Source organism: Malaclemys terrapin, chromosome 5, assembly GCF_027887155.1.
Source record: "Malaclemys terrapin pileata isolate rMalTer1 chromosome 5, rMalTer1.hap1, whole genome shotgun sequence".
NCBI lineage: Eukaryota > Metazoa > Chordata > Testudines > Emydidae > Malaclemys > Malaclemys terrapin.
In genome coordinates, this window is record NC_071509.1 from 35,361,340 (window position 1) to 35,382,446 (window position 21,107).

At 41.8% G+C, this 21,107-nt stretch overlaps 1 protein-coding gene across 1 annotated transcript in view; it reads right to left on the bottom strand.

Moving 5' to 3' along the window:
* DHX15 (DEAH-box helicase 15) overlaps nucleotides 1–20,719 on the bottom strand; it is a 73,776-nt gene extending 53,057 nt beyond the window's left edge. The window contains exons 1-5 of the mRNA XM_054029183.1: nucleotides 20,523–20,719; nucleotides 14,957–15,305; nucleotides 7,343–7,536; nucleotides 3,562–3,721; nucleotides 2,920–3,138 (exon numbers count right to left, since the gene is read on the bottom strand). Coding sequence (XP_053885158.1) covers nucleotides 2,920–3,138; nucleotides 3,562–3,721; nucleotides 7,343–7,536; nucleotides 14,957–15,305; nucleotides 20,523–20,593 — 993 coding nt within the window. The 5' untranslated portion in view covers nucleotides 20,594–20,719. The remainder of the gene's footprint in view (nucleotides 1–2,919; nucleotides 3,139–3,561; nucleotides 3,722–7,342; nucleotides 7,537–14,956; nucleotides 15,306–20,522) is intronic.
* Between the last annotated feature and the right edge of the window lie 388 nt (nucleotides 20,720–21,107).

Below are 21,107 nucleotides of genomic sequence, written 5' to 3' on the forward strand. Positions count from 1 at the left end.
GGACAGCGGGAGCTTGCTGGTAGCAGCAGCTGCGGTCTCAGCAAGCTGATCTAATTAACAATGCAGTATACTTAAAGGGGAAATGTGCATCTCTCTCTCTCTCTCTCTCTCGGAGAGAGAGTTAACCCTTGAGGGCTCAGCCAATTGCTAGTTCATTTAGCAGTAAGGCATTCCCTGGAAAATATCCCACCCTCTGACTCCTCCACTTCAACCAAGCTTCACCATCATCATCACTGTGTACCAGTATTAAATTGTCTGGTGAAAAAAAATTCCCTGGAACCTAACCCCCTCATTTACATTAATTTTTATGGGGAAATTGGACTCCCTTCGCATCGTGTCGCTTAAAGTCGCATTTTTCAGGAACATAACTACAATGTTAAGTGAGGAGTTACTGTATTTTGTGCTCCTTAAAAGCATTTCCTTCAAAGGGCCTACTTTCAGGACAAACAAAACAGACAAGCAGTAGAGTTTTGGGGAAGAAATAGGACCAAGGAAAATCAGGTATAGATAAAAGCATGCTGAGCAAGATAAGGAGCCACCTGTGTGAAAGTCAGCCATTACCTTCACTAGTATGTCCCTGACACTAAACTAAGCTCATCAGAAAAGGCTGTGGAAGCTTGTAAAGAAGATATGTGTGACTGTCTGTATCTTTATGTTCACCTCTTCTACAAGACTATGATAAATTTGGTACAATGTATGCCTTGTGAGGTATCATCTGAAAACTCGTAATTTGCTGATTTTTGTCCTGGTAAAATCTGAGTGGCAACATTGAATGTAAAATTATAAGATTCTACTGTAGGATATTACTGAGACATGTTCCAAGTCTGCAAAAACAGCCACACCTCAGTCAGGGGTCAACAAGATAAAATGGACTATCATTTGGACAAGTAGCCATTCTTTGGCAGGAAAAAAGGTGTGAGCGAGAAATTTACATCTTGGCAAAGAAACTGCTGGAGGTTCCCACCTCCACAGACTGTCTCCTGAACCTCAGCTGGAGATGATTTTCAAAGAAAAAGAACTATAAAACAGGGGAACAGACACTCCAAAAATACTTGTCCCACTCTTTCTGCCCACAGCATCACTACCACCTGAATGACAAGAAAAATAACAGTGAACTGGAGATGGGGTCCTACTCATAAGGAATCCAACTCATAAGACTGCTGAAAAGTGGTAAGAGAAACCTTTTGAATCTATTTAGCTTGTTAAATTAGGTATTAGCTGTGTTTTATCTTTTATTTCTTTGTAACCAATTCTGACTTTTATGCTTCGTTACTTGTAATCACTTAAAATCTAAACTTGTTTTATCTAAACCAGTGTGCATTTAGATCAGGGGAGGCAACCTATGGCACGTGTGCCGAAGGCAGCACGCGAGCTGATTTTCAGTGGCACTCACATTGCCCGGGTCCTGGCGACCGGTCCGGGGGGGGTTCTGCATTTTAATTTAATTTTAAATGAAGCTTCTTAAACATTTTAAAAACCTTATTTACTTTACATACAACAATAGTTTAGTTATATATTATAGACTTATAGAAAGAGACCTTCTAAAAACGTTAAAACGTATTACTGGCACGCGAAAGCTTAAATCAGAGTGAATAAATGAAGACTCGGCACACCACTTCTGAAAGGTTGCCGACCCCTGATTTAGACTGAAGTGTGGAGGAAGCTTCATTTGGGATAACAGGATTCGTGTAGATTGTTTTCTACTAAAGAAATGACGGACTTTATATGAGCTTGTATTGTCCAGGAGGGTGCTGGGCAGGAGGGTGCTGGGCAGTACAAGATGCACATTTCTGGGGGAAAGTCTGGGGCTGCGAATTTGCGGGTGTTGCTCTGCAGTGTAATTCAGGAGTGTCTGGCTATAGCACTCATACTGTATAGCTGGGAGTAATTTACATGGTGGGGGCTATGCGACAGCAAACCAGAAGTGGTTGCTCTCACAGCAAGGCAGTGTAAAAGGCATCCCAGGTTGAAGAATGGAGGGGACACAGATGTTTAGCAGTGGAGATTGTACCCTAGGTGATGTCACAATAGGTACCCAAAAACCCAGTTCAACCAGCAAAAATACTATCTCACCCCCTGCAGAACACAGGATTTTGAGGACATTCATCCGGCCAGCCACTTTCATAACACAGCTTTCATCTCCTCTCCCCACCCCCCGTTTCTTAGTTACACTTACACCCACCGTCCTGGCTGGCACAAAAGGATGTTGGAAAAACAGTTAAGTTTAAACAAGAGAAGATAAATGTTAAGAGTTTGAAAAACCTAAATCCTCACTTTATGTATATTGAAATAGTTTCTGTATTTTCAGTCCTACACTACGGTCTGAAAGCTCATGCTCCAAAATATAAGTAGAGTGACAATCTCCTCAAATACACCACTCTGGTTATTTATAGTTATAAATATATCCCCACCTATTTCTCAAAGCTACTTCAAAAATTAAGTCTCACATAAATACACACACATTTCTGAAACTATCAGAACCAATTTTTTTTTTACATAAGAATATAAAATTTAAGTTCCAAAAAATGGATCTAGGAACATAAATAGTCAATCTGATTTTAAAAAGTGCAGAATACCCAGAGACTCCCATTCAAGTTAATGAGAGCTACTGGGTGCTTAGCACTTTTTAATTTCAAGTTACTTAGGTCCTAAATATGAGCCTAGGAATCTAATTTTAGGTTTCTATATAGAAAAGATTGGCCCTGAAATAATCTTAGCAATTTTCTTTTAACAAAAATCTTTCACATCATATAGAGTCAGCCCAACATTTATCTCCTGCCTCATTCCCCAAAATCTGTTTCCTTAATCAATGAATTCCACATTTGAAAGTCAGGGAATAAAACATGAATGCAGGACTAAAACCCTTCACATGTATAAGCTTCTGAATCTAGCCCCTACAATGAAGAATACAAAAGATACCTCTTGTCCAGTAAGAAAGAGTAGAAGATCTCCTTCCTCTTCTTCACACATGTGAATCTGTATTACTGTTCGAATAGCCGCCTCAAGGTAATCCCTCTCTGGCTCTGGAGTATAGAAAATCTCCACAGGATGGGTACGACCAGGGATAGTTAGGAGAGGACAATTATCAAAATAAATCTGGAACTTGCCAGCATCTAGAGTAGCACTCATAACTATAACCTGTAAGTTAGAGGGAAAACAGAATTACTCCAAAGTTAACATCAAAAACCTACAGAATTTTATACTTAATACATAGATAGCGAGAAACTAAACTTAAAATGTATGATTTAAGGATCAAATTTAAGATTTCATTCCAAATTTCCTTGCTTTAGGGGTCCACTCAACCATAAGCATTTGTTTGAAAAGTTCTCTTTTGTTTAATATGTTGAAAGAAAGGTTAGGAAAACAGTTTTATAACAAACTGCTTTTATATTTACATGGCTTCCACTAAAGAAAATAGAAAACATATGTATCAGAAGGTAAATATGACCCTTATTAGCATATCTATTAGTAAGCATAGTGAATTCCATACTCAGAATTTCTTTAATACTTCTGTGCTTCCTGAGTATGTACGGGCTTCAACAAAGAATAATTGCTACTGACCTTCAAGTCAGATCTTTGCCTTACAACCTCTTTCAGAACTCCCATCAAAATATCAGTAGCCAATGTTCTTTCATGGGCCTCGTCAAGAATTATAACACCATAGCGCTCCAGCAAAGGGTCATTCATAGCTTCACGAAGTAACATACCATCAGTCATATACCTGAAGACAAACAATATTTTAAATTTTCCAAATTAATACTGAAGTATCACCTGTGTAGAAACTTCCATAATTCCTTCTCACTCACTACAGTTTCTATCTTACCCATCCCTCCCGCAAACAGCACCACCCAGGCTAAATGCTTACAAGAAGGTGCGATTAAAAAAGAAGGCGTGAGGCCCAGGGTCACGTTTTTAATCAAGAGAACTGGGTACAACAAGAGCTAAAGCTCAAGGGGTTGTAGTTTGATAAGGATTTCTATTTTTTTTTTAAAAGCACAATTTTGCATACTATTATCCTATGCATCCACTTGATTTTATTACTTTTACCCTCATCTTCCACACCCCATTCCCTCCTATTGTTTGCTGCAACTTACTTGTATGTAATCTTAGATTAAATATTCTTTGGGGCAATGACTATCTTCCTAAAGCATACAGTTCAAGAGAAAACTTAGTGTTTAGGACTGTAAATGTTACCCGAATATGAATAAAAACAACGAGGAGTCTTTGTGGCACCTTAGAGCAGGGGTGGGCAAACTATGGACCACGGGCCACATCCGGCCCGCGGGACCGTCCTGCCCAGCCCGAGCTCCTGGCCAGAGAGGCTAGCTCCCGGCGCCCCCCCCGGCTGTTCCCCACTTCCCCACAGAGCCACACCGCTGTGCGGCCAGCATTCTGGGCAGCGGAGCTGCACGCTCCTGCCAAGCAGAGCAGTAGCATGTCTGGCTCTGGCCGGTGCAACAGACAGACATGCTGCACTGCATGGTGAATGGGCCAGGGGGTTGTATAAGGGGCGGGGGGCTCCGAGCGGCAACAGGGGACAGGGAGCAGTTGGATGGGGCGGAAGTTGGGGGTGGGGTCAGGGGACGGGGAACAGGGGTGGTTGGATAGGGGTCAGGAGAGGGCCTGTCAGGGGACAGGGGTGTGGATAGGGGTCAGGAGACGGGGAACGAGGCGGTTGGATAAGCATGGCAGTCAGGAGACTGGGAGCAGGGGTGTTGGATAGAGGGTGGGGTCCCAGAGGGCGGTTGGTCCTGGGAGGGGGCAGTTAGGGGACAAGGAGCGGGGGGGGGGGGGTTAGATAGATCAGGGGTTCTGAGGGGGGCTGTCAGGGGGCGGGGGGCAGGCTGTTTGGGGAGGCACAGCCTTCCCTACCCGGCCCTCCATCCAGTTTTGCAACCCCAATGTGGCCAAAATGTTTGCCCACCCCTGCCTTAGAGACTAATAAATTTATTTGGGCATAAGCTTTCGTGGGCTAAAACCCACTTCATCAGATGCATGGAGTGAAAAATACAGTAGGCAGGTATATATATATATATATTACAGCACATGAAAAGATGGGAGTTGCCTTACCAAGTGGGGGTGGGTCAGTGCTAACGAGACTAATTCAGACAGGGCGGATGAAGCCTATTCTTGACAAGGGGTGAATATCAGAGGGAAAATTACTTTTTGTAGTGACCCAGCCACTCCCAGTCTTTATTCAGGCCTAATTTGATGGTGTCAAGTTTGCAAACTAATTCCAGTTCTGCAGTTTCTCGTTGAAGTCTGTTTTTGAAGCTTTTTTGTTGAAGTATGAACAAAAAAAACTTCAAAAACAGACGTCAACGAGAAACTGCAGAACTGGAATTAATTTGCAAACTTGACACCATCAAATTAGGCCTGAATAAAAACTGGGAGTGGCTGGGTCACTACAAAAAGTAATTTCCCTCTGTTGATATTCACCTCTTCTGTCAACTGTTGGGAACAGGCTACATCCACACCTTGTTTGAATTGGCCTCATTAGCACTGACCCCCACACTTTGGTAAGGCAACTCCCATCTTTTCATGTGCTGTAATATATATACCTGCCTACTGTATTTTTCACTCCATGCACCTGATGAAGTGGGTTTTAGCCCATGAAAGCTTATGCCCAAATAAATTTGTTAGTCTCTATGGTGCCACAAAGACTCCTCGTTGTTTTCGCTGATATAGACTAACACGGCTACCCCTTTGAAACTCAATATGAATATTAACAACGTAATGACCAGAGTCTAAAAACAAATTCATGCTTCATTCTGCCACCACAGGTTTTAGCATATGCACCAGTAGTGTAAATATATTTAGACTTTAACAAATTTAGCTAAAAAAAAAAAAAACAAAGTATTTTTTTCTTCAAACAACACAGAAATCATCTTTAGGCCCTTTCCACACTACAGCTTTTAATGAAGTTTGTAACAATGACTTAAACGTGCATATCCCACATCGTAAATGAGGGCACTAACCACCAGGCTATCATCTCTCTATCTGTCTCAATGAATTTTTAGACAAAATGGAACAGCTCCAACAGGAGAAAGAGAGAGAAAAAGACTGGGTCTATAGCCTGATTAAGGCACACCCCTGGAATGTGGAAGACGTGGGTTCAAGTCCCTCTCTGCCTGGTCTCCCACATTCGAGGTGGCTATTCTTTGCTAGGAAGCTCTCTTGTGAAAATTTTTGACATTTGCTTTGATACACATTGGAATCACACTATTAATATCTGGAAATACTCTAGGTTGTTTTGGTAATGAACTACCTGAACGTGCCATGCAACTCATGCAAAGATAATAAGTGGGCCTCGTCCAGTGTTTTACACACCTGCTCAAGCTAACAATTCTGGATTTCATATATTTTCTCATGATGTCATAGTCACAGGAGCATTTTGAAATATATAGATTGGTTTCTCCTTATTCAAGTAAGCTGAATCTTGCCGCAATTAACGGACAGAACTGCTCAGATGGTCAGCTTTTATTTCCTTACAACACCAGTCTACTTCCTTGACTGACCAACTGATCGCTGCACATGCCCATGTGAGCCAGAGAGCAGAACCGATGAGGGACTTGTAGGAGATAGTTGGTTAGCAAGCATACCCCTGAGTCCAGGGGGAGGGACTCCAAACTGCACAGGAGGACTAGGTGAGGGAAAACCCAGTGTGTGTCTGTTTAAGTACACCAGCACTTTTGGACTGCAACCTCAGAGCACCATGGAGGCCATGTAGCAGTGTAGAAGGAGCCCTCGATGCACCAATGTCTCAGTACAGGCATCCCACTTTATCACCCTGCTCCCCTTTATATGATCACTCATTCCCCTCAACTCCAAAGTTTCAGCTCTACAAGATGTGCATACAGAAACGGAGGAGAAGAGAGAGGAGTTAGCAGGGATATAGAAGAGGGTTTTATGGGCATAATGTCTTGGCTGGAAAACTAAGCAGGGACTGGGACTGTTCCTGTGACCCACAGTAGGAAAACAACCCAGAGTTTGTACTGGGAGGGCCTGGACTAGGAAAGTAGCTCCAGACAGCACCTGTTCTAATGAACCTCACGCGATTCATTAGTATACAATTAATCTCCAGGATTAGATAGGATTTTTGAAAGACAAATTACTTTCACATTTCACTCTTCCCCCACCAGATCTGTAGGTCCCCCAGAGCTTAAGCCCCATGTTTCTCTACTCCTTGTGGGCACAGCCCTCTGTCCCCACAGATTTTCTCCATTCTCCTCTCTCACAACCTTGCTACCTCCATATTCCCAACCAAAACCTTTGGCCCTGCACAAGCCTGATAACAAAAAGTGGACAGTTGCCTATTTTGGGTGACTGTTACAATACTTACTTCAGAATTGTTTTTGCACTACTGCAGTCTTCAAATCGAATAGAGTAACCAACTTCCTGGCCCAACATCACATCCATTTCATCAGCAACTCGTTGTGCCACACTCATTGCAGCTACTCTCCTAGGCTGGGTACAAGCTACACCTCTCTTAGGTCCAGGTAAAGACCGCATGTAGTCAACACACCACTGAGGGATCTGTCAAGGACAAATTTGCAATTTAAATACACTTTAAATGCCCAGTCAGATACAACACAATTTATTCTGTAGTTGTTGAGCAGGTGATATCTAAAGATAAAAGTCCTGTTTTACAGCCTATAACTTCAATTAGAAACTGACGGCAAGATTTTTGTAGGAGTCAACTGGCTTATTGGTATTTAAAAAAAAAAAATTCCACTTATCCTTCTCATAACTTGCATTTCATGAATCCATTTACCAATAACTTGGATCAAATATAGATGTGAGGCTGTCAAATGAATGAGAAGTACACTTAATTCAAAATGAAGATGAAATATTTCACACTTAAGTAGTACTAGTTTTCACAAAACCTGCCATTTTGCAAATTAGTGAGAAACTGTATTGGTTGGTAGTACATTTAAGCAACTGTCAGATGACCTCAGTTTAGAAGTGCTGACGCTCCACTGGCATCTAAGAAAAGTAAACGCTCATGAAGTTTCATGAAGCCTTAATGTATACATTTTAGGGCATGTCTATACTGCAGTTAGCTGGGTATGAGCATTCAGGTTAGTCTACCTTGGCCAGAGAATTACAGCTCTACCTGTGTTACTGTGTCCTTGCTATTTCTGCCCAAACTCACCCAGATGTCTTTGGGTGCATATCCCATGATTCTGTGTGCTGAGATACTAAGATTCTTCTTCAGTCAATTATGAGAAAACTTGTCAGACCTTGTGGGGTAACTTTAGAAAAGGACTGGAGGACTGAGTCTTGCCTGTGTCCTCACTGAAAAGAGGGTGGGTTCAGCAAGAGATAAAGCACAGCTCAGGCCTTAAAACAAACCCCCAGCCTGCAAGCAAGCATGGATTCAAAATACAGGTAAGCACCTGCTTGAGTGCTGTGCATGTGAATGGCAAGGTGGTTTGGGCAAACACATGTAGAAGCATGGGCTAAGGCCACATGGTAGACATACCCTTGAAGATTGTTATAAAATTGTTTAAATATGTTATAAAGCACACTTTAAAATTAAATATTTATTACAGATGCAGTTCCTTGAAAAAAATACCCAAGTGTTAAAAACTTGGCTGAATCAGAAAATATCTTAAAATATCACAGTGAGAAGTAAAAAGAACAAAATCTGGAATCTCCATTTGGTTAGAGTTCCTAAAGAAACAGGAAGAGAATCTAACTTTTGCCAAACAGATATGAATTTCCGGTATTACCAATGGAATCAGAATGTGTTTATTTTGTTTGCAAGTAAGCAATTTACTGATTCAATGACGGGAGATTTAGTCCCACACCCCTCTCCTTTACAGTCTGTATTAAACTTTATTCTTAATACAGAAAGAAAAATCTGCACCTCTGATAATCTGAGATGCAGAAGACAGTGAATGAAATATACTTTGATTACACTCTTAATTTGATGAGAGGTTTAGTAAATCACATTATCTGAAGACATCTCCAGGGACAACCAGTCATGGGTCTAGAGGTCAAGCAGAACTCCCCTAACATTAATGTCCATGTAACCAGGCCCCTAGTAATTTCCTTTCAGAATACTCCTAGATTAAGAGCTAAAACAAAGTGCAAAAAGAGAAAGATACAAACAAAACTACAGAATCCCACTAAACACAGAGGATGAATGACTTAATCCATGTAAGTTTCTCTTAATAGAATAAAATATTTTTTCTTCAAAAATGTTATTCTACAGATTGCTACTGGAAGAAACTGAAAAGGCCCAAGATCCCAAATGCAACAGAAAAATCCACAAGCTGCAACAGGAGGCAAACACAAAGACATACCGAAAAAGCAACATGTTTTTAGTCAGGGCTTTGGAGCGGAGCCCGGAGCACAGCTCCAAAGCCCTGTTTAGGATTAAGGTACCTTTCTTATAAATATGAAAAATACAAGAGGTCTAGAGTACCTACTAAAAATTGTCAAAAGAGGGATAACAGACATCTGAACAGAAAAGAACCCTAAGGAGCAGAAAAGTTTGGACAACATAGGCAAAAGAATAGGTTCTGTACCATAGGAATCCGAGTGCAGATTATCTGAGTAGAAACATGCACACAAGTGCTTCACACATGTGAAGAGGAGAAATGAAGTCACTTTGCAAGACACCAGTAAAAATGCAAGTCTGAGGCTAGTTGCTGAAGCATTGCCCCTACAAACAGAATAAGTCTCAACATGACCTTAAAACACCAGGCTTGCCAGGCTACAACAGTGAGAAATATAATTAGACAGCCATTTAGAAATGGTTTTCTTGGTAACAGAATCTAGTATAATGGTGTTAAATGAAAAAAGCTGGGTGGACTTTAAGGGCTTTAATCTGATTCATATAAAAACCAAAAGATTTCTTTACATCAAGTTCACAAAGAAAGACCTCACCAGGACCAGCATGCAAGCACACAGAAAGATGACTGTTTCACAATGAAGTGGATCTCAGTCATCATCCCTGGTAGGAATTTAGAATAAATCTATAGCATCACACGGCCCTTATAAAACTTAGCATCATGTGGATCGGTAAGAATCTGAAGCCACTGCAGGAGCCAAAATTACTGCCACCAGGAAAATGGACTTTCCTTGTAAGAAAGCTATTTCACAGATATCAAATGGATCAGGAAGAGCTTTCATTAGCTTTGTGAGTCCCTTGACACAGAGGGGCTTTCTAATGAAGGGTAGAGATTTTCAAACACAAAAACCACCACATGAACCTGGTGACAAGGGGCTGCTGTGAGACTAGTCTACATTGGATACATCTGTGACAGGCCAAAATAATAACCAAATGAACATTCAGTAGAGTTCTTAAAAACAGATTAAGTCAAATGAATAATGTAATCAAGCCAAGAGTTCCTTTTTGTCATTGTCAGTTTTTTTGGCGCGCGGTGAGGAAAAGAACACGGGTACTGTTTAAAGGATTTAAATGAGATTCTTTAACTACTAAAAAACCTTCACTGCTTAAAAGTTTACAGGGTGAAATCCTGGCCCCATGGAAGTCAGTGGCAAAACTACAATTGATGTCAATGGAACCAGGTTTTCACCTGTAATTCTTTTCTTGTGGATTGTTGACACGTGCTCAGAAACCCCATGCATTCGGCCTCAATTCTCAAACTATGCGCAGGGTAGCGGCATCACTGGGTGTATGTTGAACAGTATTCTGTTCTGTGTGATGAGACTCCTAGTGGGAGCAGCTACTATCTCTATGGGTCAGTCTACACTAGGAAAATATAAGAGCATTATGGAAGTGCCAATTACAGTTCCACAGTTAAGGTGGACTTGAGTTTTGCACTTTCAGCAAGGTGTCAATAAGCATATTTTGTTTAGTAAAACTTTAAGAGCACAAGGGAAGGGAGTTCTGAATATTAATGTGACCCTTCTATTGTGACTATACTGACAACAGTACCTCTGTGTGCTTTAATCGTAGCTGCTGCCATTGCAGCCTTAAGGGGGTTCTCTCCCCAAACCGGTGGAACGTCTGAGCCAGATAAGGAGGAGAAAGAAGAGAACTTGGGATGACATTTTCAATGAGATCCTGCAAGCCAGTGATATACCAAGATCGCGAGCAAAGGGCCTAGAAGGTGAATACTGCAGATTGGAGAAAGAAAGAGCGGAGAGGAGAATAATTCACAAATCCTAGCAGGAAAAGGAGTTCCAGTATATAATGGGGCTTCTCCGGCAGCAAACAGATGCTGCAGACTCTTGTGGATCTACAGGTTCAACGATCCTGGGCTCGTCTCTCATTGCAGTCCATGGAGAACTCCATTACAGTGCCTCCCTACATCTCCCCCTCAACATTCCACATGGTGTCAAGAGCCGCATCCCTAGCCCTACCACTCCTCTCTGGGGGACATTAAGGACAATCACACTTCACATACACCTCTGAATGCCATAGTTGCTGTTTGTGTAGGTAAAACGGACATATATGTTCTTTCCCCTTGTTAAGTTCTGTTCCATTAAATTAAGTTAAATGTAGTTGCTTTTAAATTGCACAGATTTTTCTTTGCACTAGTTTTGTTACTGAATAAAATTATATTGTTTGGAAAAGAATTAACCTTTATTAGTTCACAACATATGCTGCAGAGTGCCTAGCAGTTCCGAAAGTACCCACTTGTTACTGTGCATACAGTGACCCACAACTCAGAGGATCAGTGAAAAACAGTAATCAAATGTACACCAAGCACTGTAAAATTAATAGGTGCACTGACAGTGTTGTATTCATAGGTATACACCAAAGCACCAAAACAACAGGGCCAGGTAAAGCATAGTTCACCACAATACATTACTGTGGCTCACTGTTAAAGTGCTCTTTTCAAAGCCTCTGAGCTGCATAGCTCGACATTGAGCTCTTCTAATAATCCTTGTGTCTGGCTGTTCAAATTCAGCAGACAGGCACTCCTCCTCCACCATGGCAGCAACTTTTCCCCCTTTGCTTCACAGATACTATCCAAGAAAGAGCAGGCAGCTATAACCAGTGAGATCCAATCTTGTGAGTAAACAATGCCAGCATCCCTTCAATCTACCAAAAGCACATTCAACTGTAATTCTGTATCTGCTGAGCTGGTAGCTGAATCTTTCCTTGGTGCAGCTGCGGTGGCTGGTGTATAGCTTCATGAGCTGGGAGCAAGGGGTAGGCTAGATCCCCCAGGATCACTATTGAGATTTCAACATTTTCAATCATAATACGCTAGTCAGGAAAGAAAGTCCTTGCCTGTATCTTTCTGAACAGTCCTCTGTTTTTAAAGATGCGAGCATCATGCTACACCTTGCCTGACCAGCCAATGCTTGCATAACCATAGCTCTTTCTAATGGTGTACTCTGTGGTAAGGTGGTCTGGTACCAAAATAGGGATGTGTGTGCTGCCTGTTACTCCACTGCAGTTCAGGAACCCCATTGCTGCAAATCCATCCACTGTGTCGTGCACGCTGCCAGGAATCACAGTCCAGCAAAATTGTCTCCTGCTAACAGCCATACACACTTGCATGACAAAAACCCCTGCAGTGGAATTTCCAACTCCAAAATGATTTCCCACTGACCAATAATCACCCAGTGTTGCAAGTTTCCACAGTTCAACTGCCACTCTCTTATCCACTGTCAGTGCAGCTCTCGCTTCATTATCCTGGCACTGCAAGGCTAGGGCAAGCTCAGCACACATATCTAGGAATGTGGTCTTGAACAATGATTGTAAAATTTTTGGATGTGCATCATCCCAAACCTGCATTACCATGTAATCCCATCAGTGTTCATTTCTCAAGCCCAGAAGCAGCACATCATCTGCAACTGCTCTGTGACCACCACTGTCAACCTTGAATTGGTTCTTGCTATGTACAAAACCAATCTGTCCTCCAAGAAATCATCACGTTCTGTTGATTCAGTTCTTCTGTGGCCCAGCAAATATCGGAAAATTATCTGTTCTGTGCTTGCAATGCTTATGACAACAGAGCAGAGCTGTACAAGCTCCATGTTTCCAGATGGTAGAGAGCAAGGAGGGCCGAGCAGGTTCATGGGATTTTTTAAAAAGGCACAAATATTATGGGATACAGACGACATTATGGGTTGGAAACAATTTCACGCTGGGAAGTTGACCTCTTACACCCATTCATGCCTGTGTGTCTAATTTCCGCCCCATTATGCACTGTCAAAATTTATGCTGGAGAGTGGCAGGTTGCATAGCGGGATACCTACCTATGGTGCTCTGCACTGTCCATCGACATAAGCACTTCTGGTGAGTACACACAGCGCCGATGCAAGAAGACAAGCATGCATGCACACTAGCGATATACTACCCATAGCAGCTTTATGCCAATTTAACTTGTGTTGACCAAAATTTGTAGTTTAGACATGATCTAAGACTTAGGCTACTAAGTCCCTCAGTCAGTTCTGAAAATTTTACCCCACGTAACCTACTTTGTAACCAAGAATACTGGAGGTTTAAGCCATTCATATGAAGGATACAAGCCACCTTATACCACTGCAGATGAATTCTCAGAGGCTGAAGTTAGTATCCTTGATGGACTTTTATATAGTCAAGTGACTGATTTCTTTAATGGACTTTTGAGAACACGTTTCTTTTCCAAAGGATTTGTATATTCAGAGTTGCCTTAGACAACCCATTGCACAAAGTGCTGACTTCAGCTGAAGTACTAAAAAAAACAAAAAACAAAAAACAAAAAAAAAAACAACAACCACCTATGTAATACCACTGAGGTATGTTACCATGCCTTCTTCCCCTGACAAACAACTGGTTCCAGAAACCTGCAGTGAAAGGGACATCTTGTACCTATGTCCTCAACATTTTCCAGACTTTCAAACTTTATTTTTGACTAAAATCTATCTCCATAATACCGGCTACAAATTCATTACAATCTGTTTAAAATCCTTTTTTTAGTCTTTATGAATCCATCTGCCTATACAGGGAGATTTAGGCATGCAATTTAATAAACGACTTTTCCACATGAGCCCTCTGAGGAGAAACCAAGAGCTATATAAAAGTGTTTGTACCCATACCCAAACTAGCAATTTTCTGATCCCTTAACAGATCCACTTCTATGTGCCACTCCCAATGTCTTGCTTATTTTGTAAGTCCCCAAATCTCTGGTGGGTTAGCAGGGGGCCTTTAGATCTAAATATCACATTGTTCAAAGCACCAATAGCGCTGGAAAGCTATGTATTCAGTACAAATCTAACCCAGGGAGATTTCCACCTAGGAAACAGAAGGGCATCCCACTGTCCTCTGAAGGAGCCAGCAACCTACAGAAGTAGTATAACAACAAGAAGCACCACCAGTTCAAGAGAAAATATATAATGTTGTTCTCTTTGGACCAGAGTATGGAAGATTTGAGCTTCAGTTTCTTTGATGAGCATAGCCCAGGGGCAGCAGCAGTCAGGAAATGAGTTCTAATTCTGGCCCTAACACAGACTAGCTGTGAAGTCATGGGTAAATCACCTAACCTCTACAGCACTGTTTCACTATCATTAAAGTGTGAATTTCTCTCCTTCATAAGTGTTGACATTAAATGTATCTTTTAGAGTACAAAGTGATATTCAAGTACTATTGAGATATTAGATTTTTGTATGTCAATTTTCTGATTAAATTCAACTCAAGATCACTCAGTGCCATAAAAACAGCAGTACACACATTTTTCAGAAATGCTTTTCCTTTAGTTTTCACCCATTAGCTGGACTAGGATCTTAAAATTAAAATTATAATGTGTAAAATAGAGATCAATGTTTTAGGCATTAAGCAACTGAAAAGTTCATTAAACAAGTATTGCTCAAGAGGGTAAGACTTGTGATGTGTCACTAAGACATTGAAATAAAATTAACACAATACTAAACAATTTATCATAGTAATCCAAAAAAAAAAAAAAAAAAAAGGATATAAAACACTCCATCCTGTAACAAAAACTTAAAACTTTAAGAAGGAAGCATCAAGTGAATAAGAACTCACCTGTGTCGTTTTACCAGACCCGGTCTCTCCAACCAGTACAAAAGACTGGTTCCTAATCAGGATATCTGTAAATCTTTCCTTATACTCCCAGACAGGGAGCTGAAGCCGCTTCTTTAGGATTTCATAGTATCGAGGTGTATGTGGTAGGTTTGTGAATGGATTAATACCCTGTGGAAGTATTGCTGGTTTTAAAGGTGGTAATCCACCACCAACAAGAAGCATAGAATTAGATGAAGGACGCAAATCTTTTTCCTTGTCTCTCTCTCTGTCACGATCTCTCTCTCTGTCACGATCTCTGTCACGGTCTTTAGAACGATCTTCACGATCCCTGTCACGATCTCGATCCTTCCTAAAAGGATTTCCAGAACACAGCAAAAATACAGAATGTTGAAGTAAATACTTAAAGACAGAATATCTCCTATGAATGAAGGAAGTATATCAAGAAAACTAGATAAAAATGAAGAGTTTAGGTTCTTTTCTTTACACTGAGTAGTTTTAAAAATAAGAAATAGGAGCTAATCTAAAACAAAAGAACCAAAGAAAGTATTAAACTAATGTTTCACTATGAAATACATTATGCAGTTCATGCAAACTGAATGCACAGTAAATATTTTAAACAGTTTTGCAAGCAGTTTCACTTAAGTGTACTGCAGAGAAGGAAAAATATCACTGTTTGTTTGCTTGTGTCATTACAAAGACCAAATTTCATGTTTGAGGCATATGCTATATTAGTTATGCAAAAATTACAAAAACACTCACTGCTCATGAGTGCTGGAGATAATACACACACACAGATACATACACCTACACGCACACAAAAAACAAACTTTATAAATAGACATAATTAAGCTTCCTAGTAATAATGGTAGAGAAACCAGAGTAAAAGCATTCGTTTTTTAAAGGCAGAGAAACTGGGGTACAAAATGCACTATGGCATATCAAATTGGGGCCTAAACCGTATGATAAATTCCCTTTAAATTAAGACGGAACTGCAAGTTAAAATGAATCCCAATCAGGCTGGAGGGAATATTCAGATCAAATATATGGAGTAAACTCTATCTGCCTTTTAGTTTTACAAGTCGCCTTCAACTGGGTATCAAGTTTAATTTGGCCTCAGGTTTAGATTTCACAAGAACAAGGACTATAGACCAATAAAAATGTTTCTCCTAATTCCCCTACCCAATTCACCAGAAACAGTTTTTTTGTGGAAGGAACATGGTCAATTTAAAATACAGTCCTTCTGGGGGGGGAAAAAATGTATGAAAGATAGTTTCATATACTATACCTGGCCTTGAATCATACTGGTAACTTTTGTGATTTTACAATCTCATTTCCTTTTAATTTTTTTTTCCTCCCCGTTACCCCGTGAGAAACCCACACAAACAAAAGGGGAAATGGACTATACAGTGGAAATGGAGAAACTAACTATCCACAAAGAGCTGTCAAACAAAACAAAAAAAAACCGGAAAAGTTCTCATCATCTTACAGTAATCCTAAATGGTGTTTGTCACTGAAACAGGTGAAAATTTTCAGCCAGAAGTGTGATTTAATTTGACAGTATCCCTTTAAACTAAAACACTTCCCTGGGAGGTTTGCAACCAAACCTTTTCCAGGATTGTGCTAGTGGTACCCAAATGTTGAAATAGATGAGAAACTAACTAAACACAAGTAAAACAAAGGCCCCAAACTTGAAGAAGAAAAAAAAAGTATGCTCATGCTTAACTTTATGCACTGAGAATCATCACACTGAAGTCAATGGGGCTACTCACAGTGCATAAAGTTAAGCATGCGTGATAGTATCTGAAGGACTGGGACCCAAGCATGTTTCCACTGTCCAAGATGAGAACAAAAATAAACTGGGAAAAGCAAGATTGTTGAAAGAGATAATACTGAACTACCAAGAGGGCATTTGTAACATAGGTTAAGAAATTTAGTGATTTTCCACATATGTACCCTTTCCCTTTAAAAATCTCTGACCCATATTTTCAACAGCAACCACTATTTTGGGAGCCGATCTTTTAAATACCTAATATCTGATTTTCAGGCCTGCACTACAGTACAAGGTTATGTTGGCACAGCTATGGTGGTTAGGAGTGGGGAGAGGGAAATCATACCCCCTAGCCAACATAACCCTCAGTGTATATGCAACTATGCCAACAAAAGAGTGCTTCTGCTGGTTTAGCTAACATCTGTTTGGTGAGGTGTTATTATGCCAGCAAGAGAATTCTGTCTACCTGCATACACTGCATCTACACTAGGTGACTATGCTGGCATAGCTATGCTAACATAAGTCCTGTAGCGTAGACATAAAATCAAAGTTACACAGCACTGACTCAATTAATTTCAGTTGAAGTTGCAGGTGTTCAACACTTTTTAAAATTAAGCCTTAGATCTAAAGCTGAGCACCTAAAACCGGAGGATACTTTTGAAAATCCGGCCCTCTGAAACAAGTCAACTGTAGTTGGATGTAGTATACGTGACATTCTTGTTCCTGGAAAAGATTTACCAGTAAACTAAAGTTTAGTACCTCAAGGTAACAGCATTGTCTCTTGCTGCAAAAGAGATAATTTAGCCTATCCATTTGGTCATAAGAGTTGTAAATAAGGTATTTATAAAATTAACACATTTTAAATAGGAATTGTGTCTTACAATTTTTTTTTTAAACGTACAAGTACCCCAACTTTTTCTACAGATTTTCTAATATGCTGTTGATACAAATCAAACTGCCTCAAAACAGTTCTGTGGTCAGGTACAGCAACTACAGATAAACAATTGTTATACTTACATATGTAAAAAAATCAAAGAATAATTAGTGACCTTTTGGCTTGCAAGCTGAGGATTCCCTCAACGTCATATCCTTTGAATTTCAATTCACAAACTTCAAATGGCACAACAACAAAAATCCTAATAATCTCACCTAAAAGTAAATGGCCAACTGATCTCTTTAGGAACTCTTCTTATTCTCCCTCTCCATTTTGGGGGCAACAGAAACTCTTCCTATTGGGCACCAGGCTGCCTCATACTATTCAGGGAAATAACAAGAATAGGCACAGTTCCTGAAGAGAGCTCATGGCTAATTACTCCCCCCCTCGCAGCATCTCATATGCATCCTAGGCTGCTACTAGCCATGCCTCCTTTTAACACACAAAGTAATGAATAGGCCTGGGAGCTTCTACCTACAAAAAAATGAAGTTGCAACCAGCTAAAGTTAGCACATAGTAGTTTTGTATTTTACAAACTCTAAGCTATAGATTGTTTTAAGAAGTGGCTGAGTAACCTTGTTCTTATGAGAAAAGGCCCATAACAGCTCTAATTTACCATATCTAGATCCTCAATTGATTGTATGGCTCTAGAGGTGACCATAAAGAATTACTGACACCATTAATGTGTTATTTATCTTTTAAAAAGACCTAAAATCTACAGTATTTTGTGTCACTGTTACCCTCACTCTCCCTCTGCAGTGCCTCTGGTTTCAAAAATTTGTTCCATTTTATCCTAATTCACGCACTAATCCTGCAATGAGCTTTACAGTCCAAGGCCCTGATGCATCATCTTAAACTGTCTGAGCCAGCACCTGTCTCATGCTATCTGTTTGAACACCATCACAATGAGGGTCTGATGTGACTGAAGCTCCTGTGCACTAATGTAATACGAATAATAAATATAGCAAGAGCTTAAAACTTAATTTTTAAATGAAAGCTTACATTTTGCTGAAATTGATGTCTTCTTATGCCCTCACACTAGCCAGGAAAAGTATCCTTAATTACAACTGGAAAGAGATTTGTTTTCAGGCTTTACAGCAATGTATTCAGTTGTGGGGGAGAAGTCTATTGGGATGCTGCAGAAGTAGTTTAGACTTTTAAAACAATGATCTGTCTAGAATAGCGTGTGTAATGAGATTTGCATATACTAAGCTCTGAAAATGTTTCTATTAGTAGTGAGGTCAGAACCTATACAAACGGACAGAGAGATTGAGAAAATGCATAGAAAAATGTCAATTTGCAAAAATGCAAACTACACCTGGCAAAAAATAGATATTTGATTGGAGGGAGAGTCTGGAAGCAGAAGGAGGCCCCGTGACAATGAGAAGCTTTTCACACCTTTTGTTTGAAAAATAAGCCTAACACTAGGATCAGACTGTTATGACTGAGACCACCCACACCAGCATTAGATAGGGTAATAGTCCTTATTTTTTCTAAATAAGGACTATGAACCCTCATGCTTCAAGGCATATACCAGTTACCAACTGACATTTAATAGGACAAAATTCTCCCTAAAGGGAAAACTATTCCATAAGTGTCTACTTCGGCATTTCTTGCATCTTTCTCTGAAGCTTCCATTACTAACCACTTTCACAGAGGAGATACTGGATTAGATGGTGATTTGACCCAGTATGGCGATTCCTATTAGTCCTCCATCATTTTCAATTATTCCATTTAACTGTTACCCACACACAACCAAGAAAAATCTATAGAATACTATTTTAAATTTCAGAATTCAAATGCTTCAACTAAAAGGTAAACTAATTCAAGGACACTCCGTATACTTTTGTTGTTTAACATCCATCCACCCCATCAATTTTCAGTAAGTTCAAAACAAAAATAAATTATATGTAATTAAATTCACTCCTGCATCTCCTACCATCTCTTCCAATGTTTGTGATTTTACAATTACCAAAAAAAAAAAAAGTAATACTTTCCCCTCTTCTGTTCACCTGTGGAAAATCTCACACAAAGAGGAATGATTGATCACACGGGAAACAGTGAAACTGACTAGACACAAAATGCTGAAAGATGCACGGAAAACCAACAAAAGAATATCTTTGTTGTACCCCTCCCCCCGCCACCTTCGGTTTCGTTAATCATAGCTGTTACTCGTAAACCGCAGTTTGCAAAGCTGCAGACAGAAGTTGCCGAGATCACTCTACATTACTGAGGGAAGATGATCAGCCTAGGGCCGAAAACTATGATCTGGTTCAGGCCATGTCGGAGTGTTGGGGACACGAGTTTAGAAATGCCGACCCCCGCTCAGCGCTGCGCGGGGACCCGGGTTCACGGGACTATCTCATCGAGCGATATGGGGCTACGGCGATAACTCAGCGACCCGAGGAACCGGGTAACGGGAGAACGGATGGGGTCACCGTTTGCACGGACACAGGAACCTTTCTGCTGGAAATCGGAGCCCGCCCCGGCCAGGATTTGGGATTCCTACAAGGAAAGGCGCCGGGGCCGGCTCCCGGCCGCTCCCACCCAGCTCGCCCGGCGCCCCCGCCGTGTCTCCTGCCCCCCTGTCCCTCTCTACACTCAGGGAAACCACCGGGCTCTTGAGCCGCCCCGCCCCACCCCCCGAAACGGGACGAGGAGACGCGCCTACCCCAGGGATTCGCCATGCGGCTTGTGTGCCGCGCCCAGGCGGCTCCTAGCCCCGCCGATCCCCGCCCAGACCCAAGACGGCAGGGAGCGAGTCTGGCACCGAGGATACAAAGCGGATTAGGCGGGAGCCGCTCCGAGCGAAAGTGACCGGCCCCAGCCCGCAGGCCGCGCGGCCAGGCCCCGGCGTCCCTCACCCGTCAGCCATGGCGCGCTTCTTGCTGGAGGTGTAGTCATCCCCCAGGTCTAGGCGATGGCGCTTGGACATCGTGCCAGCGGCAGCAGGGGCCTTCGGGCGGGGACGGCGGCTCCGCGCTCTCCGCTCCTCGGGCAGCAGCAGCGGCGGCAGCGCCGCGAGGCCAGGAACAGCAACTAAAATGGCGGCCGGAAGGAAGCCCCGATCCGCGCGAGACACTGAACGAGCGGCTTCGAAGAGGGGGAAGCGGTGCATTCTCTCCGAGTCCGGCTGGGAACCTTACCCCCGCGCGTCCGGGTCCGGCCCGCGGATCGCTCTTCGGGACTCCCATTGCCACCTACGGAGCGGAATGGGGGCCACAGCGTGGGGCGGTGCGAGCGGCGAAATGGGTGAGGCCGGAGTGCTCTGCCATGGCGCACACATGCAGAAAAAGCCAGTGCTGGGCAAGCGGGCCTGCCAGGGGTGGTGTGCACGGGACAGCCTGGCACTATGGGCACTGCCCCATGGCCCAAAGCAGGATCAGCTCCCCACGCCCCAGGGACACGGTGCCCTGACTAGGAACCAGACTGTGAGTGTGACTACAGCT